Genomic DNA, 9,520 nt, shown 5'->3' on the forward strand with positions numbered 1-9,520 from the left:
TATTGCCCATCCCTCATTATCCAATGAACTAAATATCCTGGGCTATTTCAGTACGCTGTTCTGAGTTATCCATATTGCTTTGCAGCTGGTGTCACATATAGACCAGATCAGGTAAAGAAGGCAAAATTCCTTCCCTGAAGGGCACAGCAATCCCAATTTACAAAGATCAGCGATAATTTTACCACACCGTTACTAAGCTTAGCTTTCCTAGGTTGTATTAATATGTGCAGCTCTATAAAACTTTAGTTAGGCCACACTCAGAATACTTTGTACAGTTCTGGTCGCAACAGAAAGATGTGGAGGCTTTGGAGAGGGTACAGAAAAGCTTTATCAAGATGTTGCCCGGTTTGGAGGGTATTAGGTATGAGGAAGGATTGGACAAACTTGGTTTGCTCTCACTTAAACGTTGGAGGCTGAGGGCAACCTAATAGAAGCTTACAAAATTATGACAGGCATGGATAGAATGAATAGTCGGATTCTTTGTTTTCCACAGTGGAAATCTCAACTATATGGGGACATCATGTTTAAGGTAAAAGGGAGAAATTTCAAGGAAATGTGAGAAGCAAGTTTTTTGATCACAGAGGGCAGTATGTGCCTGGAATGCTCTGCCAAGTGAGGTGGTAGAAACAGATACATCAAAGAGGCATCTTGACAGAAACATGAATAGGCAGGCAGTAGAGGGATACTGACGGAGTAGAGGCAACAGGCTTTTAGTTTAGGAAGGCATCGTGTGTCACAGCAGGTCTGGTGGGCCGAAGGGTCTGTTCCTGTGCGGTTCTTTGTGCGAAATTTGAACTGGTCCCTACATTAGACTGGGCCATTGAATTACTGATCCAAACTGCCCCACTGTCGAAGTGAAGTTCGCGTCGACCCCAGCCTTCCTGTTCCACGCAACAAGACTAAGGGCTGCTACTCCTGAACGTTTTCTGTCTCTGCCTGTCTGTCTTCATAGTCGCTGAGCAATGCCTGGAGTTACAGTCCCGAGGGAGGGGGGAGTACTCACAGAGTGCACCTGTTGAGCGAGTGTGCTGTGCCAGTCCGGATCACTTACAGACCAACTGTGGGGCAGCACATTCCGCACATAGACCGCAGTCACCTCTCTAAAAATAGGCACCGCCGCTCTTGCACTGAACTTCGAGCTCTGACTCGCTCGCTCTTCGCTGGGGAAAGCCCAGTCAGAACCTGAGGAAATCCAGTTTGTCTAAGGGTTAGGCTGAATTAAGTCTTGACAGCTCTGCTTTGGGAAAGCGCTGAATTGCTCGTGGGCCACTCGTTAGCATCTTCTAACTTGATCTGAATTGTGTGTATATATATATTTTTTTCTTTAAAAAAATCACTTCCTCTGCCTTTCAATCAAACCAACAGCGTGACAAACTCCAAGCCGGTGTTAATGTGTTAGTGCTGCGGTGAAGGGATTCTAGCTGAGATCATCTCTCCGAGACAAGACACACAGACTGTGAACTTCACAGCCCGGAATTGGGCGGAGGGAATGGGGCCTCATTGTTGCAGCGTGAGACAAGTGCCCAGAAATGGGGTTGTGTCTCATCCCACTGGGGGTTGGGTGGGGAACTTCACAAAAGGCAACCACAAACAAAATAAAAATGTACAACTGTCCGACACTTTGCTCGCTCCGGGGAATGTCTGTTTTTTTTTCCGGACAGCATCAGCCCGAACGGCTTTAGCCGCTCACCTTGCTGCTGCTGCTGCTAAACTAGATTGTGGGGCAGATTGTTTACTCACAGTTCGGAGGAACTGAATCTCATCCTCCCCTTCAGTCCCCTCAGCCATGGCTGTGTGAAGAGCCGGCCCCGCTCTCACGCTGGACCCTTCGTCCCTCTGCTGTCAGCACACGGCTCCTGTTCCAGTCTGAGCGGAGACCGATCCATGTACCTCCTTATAGGGGGAGGCTGACCCCCTGTCAATCAGCCCAGGGGCCCTTCCACTGCGCCTGTCCTTCCAAGGCAAATTCCGACAGCAGCAGCGCACACTCCGTGTTGACTTCTTTTTTAACACATTAAAGGGGGAAGTTGCCGGTAATCCAAATACAATCCCACAAACCACTGACTGCGGGAGTGAAGGTACCAGTCGGGTGGACGCTCACTGTTTAAGATCCAGGCAACTCCACTCGCGATATTGATCGGTCATCGGCAAACAAGGGAGGTCCACTCTTTCTCTCTCTCTCTCTCTCCTTCATGGGGCTGGCAGTTCCAGCATCTTTTCATCGCCCCATGAGGTGGGTCGAGTTCTTGAGCTGCCCAGTCCTGGGCTGGCAGGGGACACCCACAGCGCTCTCTGGGAGAAAGTCGCGGGGTTTTGACCCAGCGGAGGATAGAGTTCCCAAGAGTTGCAGGCTGTTCCACCGCTGCCCTTATCTTTCTCAGTAATAGCAGTGACAGGGGTTTGGAGCGAGCTGTCAGAAGAGCCTTGGAGAGTTGCTGCAGTTTGCTCGGATAGATATTATCAGCGCTGTGTGTGTGAGGGGGAGCAGGAGAGGCGAGTGATGGTTTAAGATGCCGGCTCAAGGGGGCTGCTTTCCCTTGCATGGTGTCGAGCTTCTTGAGCGTGGTTGGGGAGCATCCCATCACATTCCTGACGTGTACCTTGTAACGGCGGGGGCTCAGGGTGTGAGTGATTCACCGCAGAAATCCCAACCTCTGACCTGCTCTGATAGCCAAGGAGTTTATGATTGATCCAGTTTAATTTCCTCAGTTAAATTGAGACTGCCCTGTTTCAAGTAGGATTGCTTAAACTTATAGATGGAGAGGACAATCAATTCATCATTCCGATCTTAATTTAATGGCCTGTTTGCAACGTACTATCCGTTTTCTCTATTTAGCACATTAGTTACCTTCTAGCCTTTTGAGAATGCTGACTGATTCATGACAAAGAAAGGTTGATGAAACAGTCCCATGTGTACTTTGTAAAAAAAATTTAATCAGATCCAGGAAAAAAAAGCACAAAAATAATCCAGTCTTAAGCAAACACTTGTATTTATTCTCTAGGATCTGAGCGCCTTCCTGCAGTGCTTGCTGCAGGTGCCTGGGCAAAAAGGGAAGTCCTGACTCACAGGCAAATTAGCTCCTGCTGTACAAGTTGAAAGGGAAACCTGGTTTGCTTTTGCTAGCTCATACTTCTAGCTCAGTCCTACTGCAGTTCGTGTGATCCTGCTAGCTGGAAGTTAAGCTTTTTGAGTTCACCAGTGAAACAGATGGTAAGCGATAGGTACTGGTGGTTGATGGGGCTTGGTCGATTCCAGCAGATGTCCATCACAACTGAAGATTGACAGTTTAATAATCCACCGAAGCAAAGTAACTTTCTGAGCAGATCAAAACTGCCTTGCATAATTTAAGTCACGCGTATTCCTATTTAGTTACTGGCGAGTTAGTACATAATCTTGATGCATCCCATGGATATCCTTTTCCACTGCAAATGATATAAAGTGCATTTTTTCTAGCTAAACTTAAATCTAAAACAGGGTTGTAAATAAGCAAAGTTACTGACATTTATTAGGTCAGGTTTGCTGTTCAAAGAACTGAGTATCCATTGCTCCCGATGCAGTCTCCTCTACACTGGGGAGACTGGATGCCTTCTCGCAGAGCACGTTAGGGAACATCTCCGGGACACCCGCACCAATCAACCCCACCGCCCTGTGGCCCAACATTTCAACCCTCCCTCCCACTCAGCTGAGGAGACGCAGGTCCTGGGCCTCCTCCACCACTGCTCCCTCACCACCTGACGCCTGGAGGAAGAACGCCTCATCTTCCGCCTCGGAACACTTCAACTCCAGGGCATCAATGTAGATTTCACCAGTTTCCTTATTTCCCCTCCCCCCACCTTACCCCAACTCCAACCTTCCAGCTCAGCACCTTCCTCATGACCCGTCCTACCTGCCTATCTCCCTTCCCACCTATCTGCTCCACCCCCCCCCCCCCCCCCCTCGGACCTATCACCTTCATCCCCACCCCCATCCACCTATTGTATTCTTGGCTACCTTCTCCCCAGCCCCACCCCCTCCCATTTATCCTTCCACTGGGAGGTTTCCTGCCTTCATTCCTGATGAAGGGCTTTTGCCTGAAACGTCGATTTTTCTGCTCCTCGGATGCTCCCTGACCTGCTGTGCTTTTCCAGCACCACTCTGATCTAGACTCTGGTTTCCAGCATCTGCAGTGCTCACTTTTGTCTAAAGAACTGAGCAGGTCTGCCAATGGCTATGTAGAGAGAAAAACAGGAGTAGTTCAATATAAATATAATTCTTCTTCCAGGAGACTGAAGGGGGAGCCATTTGATTGGATCTGAATTCTGCCTGACAATAAACTTGATTGTTAAGGGTTAAGACTTGGGCAGAGAGGGGGAGGTGCTGTTTAGTGCTAAGTGAAGAAGGTTTGAGATATTCACAGGAGACAGTAAGGACTGCAGATGCTAGAAGTCAAAGTTAATAGATGTGAAGTTGGAAGAGCACAGCAGGTCAGACAGCATCCGAGGTGCAGGAAAGTCAATGTTTCATCCTGAAACGTTGACTTTTCTGCCCCTTGAGATAGTCACACCTGTACTGAAAGAACAGGGCCACTGTGCTGCTGATGCACAGATTGTGAGTTTCCAATTTGCAGAGGAAGGTGATGGAAACTTTAAAATATCTATTCAATTATAAGTCATTAGAGTCATAGTTATGTACAGCATGGAAACAGACCCTTTGGGCCAACTCGTCCATGCCGACCAGATATCCCAACCCAATCTAGTTCCACCTGCCAGCACCCACCCTATATCCCTCCAAACCCTTCCTATTCATCTCCCCATCCAGATGCCTTTTAAATGTTGCAATTGTACCAGCCTCCACCACTTCCTCTGGCAGCCCATTCCATATACGTATCACCCTCTGAGTGAAAAGGTTGCCCCTTAGGTCTCTTTTATATCTTTCCACTCTCACCCTAAACCTATGCCCTCTAGGTCTGAACTCCCCCACACCAGCGAAAAGACTTTGTCTATTTATCCTATCCATGCCCCTCATGATTTTATAAACCTCTATAAAGGTCACCCCTCAGCCTCCGACGCTCCAGGGAAAACAGCCCTAGTCTGTTCAACCTCTCCCTATAGCTCAAATCCTCCAACCCTGGCAACATCCTTGTACATCTTTTCTGAACCCTTTCAAGTTTCACAACATCTTTCTGATAGGAAAGAGACCAGAATTGCATGCAGTATTCCAACAGTGGCCTAACCCATGTCCTGTACTTTCGCAACATGACCTCCCAACTCCTATACTCAATACTCTGACTGATAAAGGAAAGCATACCAAACGCCTTCTTCACTATCCTATCTACCTGTGACTCCACTTTCAAGGAGCTATGAACCTGCACTCCAAGGTCTCTTTGTTCAGCAACATTCCCGGGACCTTACCATTAAGTGTATAAGTCCTGCTAAGATTTGCTTTCCCAAAATGCAGCACCTCGCATTTATCAGGAATAAACCCCATCTGCCACTTCACAGCCCATCTGATCACGATCCAAAAAAAGGATGGATTTGAGGATCTAAAGAAAAGCGACTTAGAATTTCTGCACAACACAATGGCTAGATGGTCGTGTTACCATAAGAATGGCTTTGAGAGTGCAACAGTCTGAACAAAAGCAGCCATTTTAACAATGGGTTATGCAAGGTTTTTCCTAAGAAATTCCTCAGATTCACAGACTGGACCAGTCTGCAAGTATCTGATTGAGAGAGAGGGAGAGAGAAAGAGGCAGTCTGATTCTTTAGTTCAACACACAAAAACCAGATGAGATCATTTATACAGACTGAAGAAACTAAGTTTGTGAGGACTTTAATTAAAGTTGAAAGTATTTTTTATACCTTTGACTAGACAGAGAATCTTCAGAGCTGAAAATGTGTTGCTGGAAAAGCGCAGCAGGTCAGGCAGCATCCAAGGAGAAGGAGAATCGACGTTTCGGGCATGAGCCCTTCTTCAGGCTCATGCCCGAAACGTCGATTCTCCTGCTCCTTGGATGCTGCCTGACCTGCTGCGCTTTTCCAGCAACACATTTTCAGCTCTGATCTCCAGCATCTGCAGTCCTCACTGTCTCCTAGAGAATCGTTAGAGTAAACCTCACCATGAGGGTCAGTGTGGAGATTAAAGATTTGCAGCACTTTGCATGTCATTTCTATCATACTGATTTTTTTTCAGAATTAAGTTTGTATTTCCCTCTGTTAGGTTTCACATCAGCATGGAAACAGTTTACACTCTAACTTGGACCCTCCAATGTGACACAAATGGAGCGGCACAGCAGCACTAACAGTTGGGTCTTCTCCTCAGCCACCCGCTGCTCCATAGACCAAAGGGGATAAGTACAGAGCTTCCGTAATCCTTTGTAGGATGTGGGCTTTGATGGCAAGGTTACCTTTTAATAAGCTGGTGTGCTGTTAGGCCGGTATTCAGTGATGGTGAAGGAATAGTGATGTATTTCCAAGTCAGGACGGTGTATGAAGTGGATTGAAACTTGCAAGTGGCATTATTCTCATGCACCTGCTGCCCTGTACTTCCATGTGATAGAGCTGAGAGATTTGGAAGACACTATTGAAGTAGCCTTAGTGAGTTGCTGCAATGTATCTTGTGGCTGGGACGCACCGTGTACTGTCATAAAGAGATTGGGCCCAATTCTCTTTCAGAACACTCTGTCTCTGTCTCTGTCTCTGTCTCTGTCTCTGTCTCTGTCTCTGTCTCTGTCTCTGTCTCTGTCTCTGTCTCTGTCTCTGTCTCTGTCTCTGTCTCTGTCTCTGTCTCTGTCTCTGTCTCTGTCTCTGTCTCTGTCTCATCATCACCATTGTGGCATGCATGTTTCTAGTCATTTGTCATTTCAAGTGGAATAGTGTCCAGGCTTTGTTACATGCAGAGAAGGAATGGGTTGTTACTTGTACTGAATACTGTTCCATCAGCAGCAAATATTTGCACTCCTGACCTCATGACATGATGTGTTACCAGCTAATGTTACTAACTATAATAATTCTTAAACCTTAGTAATACTTCATTTTTCAGGTATTAACACTCAGGTATTTTCTCTCATTCAATTTCATATAGCTCTCTCAATTCTATTAAATTTTGTACTTCTATCAAAGCAGTTCGGATAGACATATCAGCCTTATTCTCTTTACCTTCGTTCATTTTAGATTAATCTTTGAAAATTGTATCCAAAAATGAATTCTCAAGGCATATTCCTTTTGTCATAAACTCTTTTCTCTCTTGCCTAATTCTGTGGGCCCAAGACCTAGTCCCTACAGAGTCAGGAAACAATCTGGGATGTTCTTTCTGCAACATATTTTAAAGTTGCTCCAACACCTTTGGTGAGGTCAATATTCAACCTGCCAGATAATTTCCCACAATAAAATCAAGTACTACTGTGGGAATTTGTTTCACTATTCCTACTGCAACTTGGCCAATTACCAAATCACTCTTTTATTGAACTCTGTATAATGAGACTCATTTGTAACCTCACTGTTTGCCTTCAATTAATATTTTCTTTATCGCTCACTGCTGTGGAAGATAAATAGTATACTCAGCCAGAAACAATGACTGATTTGCACCAGTGTCTCTCCTTGATTTGAGGTCTAAAGAAATGCCTCCTCTTTTGAGTCAAAATCCTCAGAACCTGCAGTCGATTCACTTTGTCAATATTCAGAAAAAAAACCATGATGATTGTCCTGCACCATCTCTCAGTTCTTAATACATTCTAAGGAATTATGTTCTCTTTGTACTATTGCTCCAGTTTTAATACCTATTTCAAAGGTAGGTTAGCTAAGTTGGCTGGACAGCTCACTTGTAATACAAAGTAACATGGGTGGATGGCATAGTGGCACTTGGTGGGTGGGACAATGACACAGTGGTTAGCACTGCTGCCTCACAGCACCAGGGACCTGGGTTCAATTCCCACCTCAGGCACCTGTCTATGTGGAGTTTGCACATTCTCCCCATGTCTGCGTGGGTTTCCTCCAGGTGCTCCTGTTTCCTCCCACAGTCCAAAAATGTGCAGGTTAGGTGAATTGGCCATGCTAAATTGCTTGTAGTGTTAGGTGGAGGGGAATGGGTCTGGTTGGTTTGCTCTTCGGAGTGTCAGTGTGGACTTGTTGGGCCAAAGGGCCTGTTTCCACACTGTAAGTAATCTAATCTAAAAAAACCATCAACCACATGGATTCAATTCCTGTATCAGCTCAGGTCACCACTTTCTCAACCTCACCCCTCAGGTTAAGTTCAGGACCAGTCATCTGTCTCTAATGAGAGAACAATCCTATTGTCCTCTTGAAGTATGATGACTTTACCTATTTCTGTTTCCTTTCCTGATGCCCACTTTATGAAGACTCCCTCACATTCCTATTACTGCCATCAGTCTTCCATTTAACTTCCAATAATTGGCTGTGCTACAATTACAATTACTATTAAGATTAGCATGGATTTGCAGACAATCATTACTCCAGCAAAAAGTGAAGGAGCATACTGGGACCCTACAGCATTGTTGTTATAGCACACACCAAAGGAATTACCCCGAAAATAGAATTTTCTGCTGGGGGTAATTCCTCCAGATTTGTAACCCCCTAAAAGACTGCATTTAATTAAGAGACTTTTGATGTTTCTGACAAAATAAATTAGTTAACCAGGAAAAGTAAGACTATTAAATACATAGTCCAACTCCTGAGTAACTGTTCAGCAGACGCCATATCTACCTCGTAATCCCCAAAATACACCTCCCACAAAGGCTTGCAGATCTCAGACTCTGACCCGATACCCTCGGAGTCCAAAACTCCAGGGACAGCACCCCCACAGGGAACCAATACATCACGGACCCAATATTTCCAACCCTGGGGCACACAATCTGAGTAGCAACCCCACTGTCCCAGGACCCTAACATCACACTTACCTTATGGGAGTTACCTGTTGACAGTAGCGGGTCAAAGCAACTATATAAAAGTTTTAAATTTTTAAAATATGACAGCTGAATGCTATGAAAGGAGGCATAGTTTGCTTGCCTTTGAGAGCTCCGCGCTAAGAGAAAACTATCAGAACAAAAGTATCACCCCACATCTCTGGAAGAGCCCTGAGCAGAATCTCCTCTTACAGAAGCAGAGCTCCCTTCTGTCGTGAAGAAACAGGTTAGGAGATTGCCACATGTTGGAAAATCCAGTCCACTATTTTTATTGAATTCAAACTTTAGCATCAGGCTTAGTGGAAATGAACCTGTGACTCTAGGAAATGAGCTTCATTCTGGATGACTAGTCCAGTGACATTATCATTATACCACTGCCTCAGTAACTACTTAGTTGACAGTAATAAGCAGCAAGTTTAATTGTCTACATTTCATCTGGTACTAGGAGTTTGTCTCGGGAACAGAATCAATGTTAAGGGCTCACAGGGCAATTTCCTATAAAATGCACTAACACCTGAACTGTATTTGTAAATGCAGGAAAGATGAAGGATATTCCAGATGACTAGGATGTCCAGAAAAAAAGAGTCATAGTTTAAGGTTACAAGTATGCTGTTTAGGACTGA

The 9,520-nt window shown here is 45.3% G+C and overlaps 1 protein-coding gene across 11 annotated transcripts in view; it reads right to left on the reverse strand.

The window, feature by feature from the left end:
- Positions 1-1,918, reverse strand: part of ryr3 (ryanodine receptor 3) — a 370,356-nt gene extending 368,438 nt beyond the window's left edge. For 7 of the 11 annotated variants that reach the window (XM_043697981.2, XM_043697979.2, XM_043697980.2 and 4 more), the window contains exon 1: positions 1,741-1,917. In XM_043697981.2, coding sequence (XP_043553916.2) covers positions 1,741-1,788 — 48 coding nt within the window. In that variant the 5' untranslated portion in view covers positions 1,789-1,917. Of the gene's footprint in view, positions 1-1,740 lie in introns of all 11 variants that reach the window. The other 4 variants (XM_043697973.2, XM_043697975.2, XM_043697971.2 and 1 more) reach the window with 2 other exon arrangements.
- Positions 1,919-9,520: the final 7,602 nt, after the last annotated feature.

This window comes from Chiloscyllium plagiosum, unplaced genomic scaffold (assembly GCF_037043375.1).
Source record: "Chiloscyllium plagiosum isolate Xiang-an unplaced genomic scaffold, Cpla_swu_hap1 HiC_scaffold_8, whole genome shotgun sequence".
NCBI lineage: Eukaryota > Metazoa > Chordata > Chondrichthyes > Orectolobiformes > Hemiscylliidae > Chiloscyllium > Chiloscyllium plagiosum.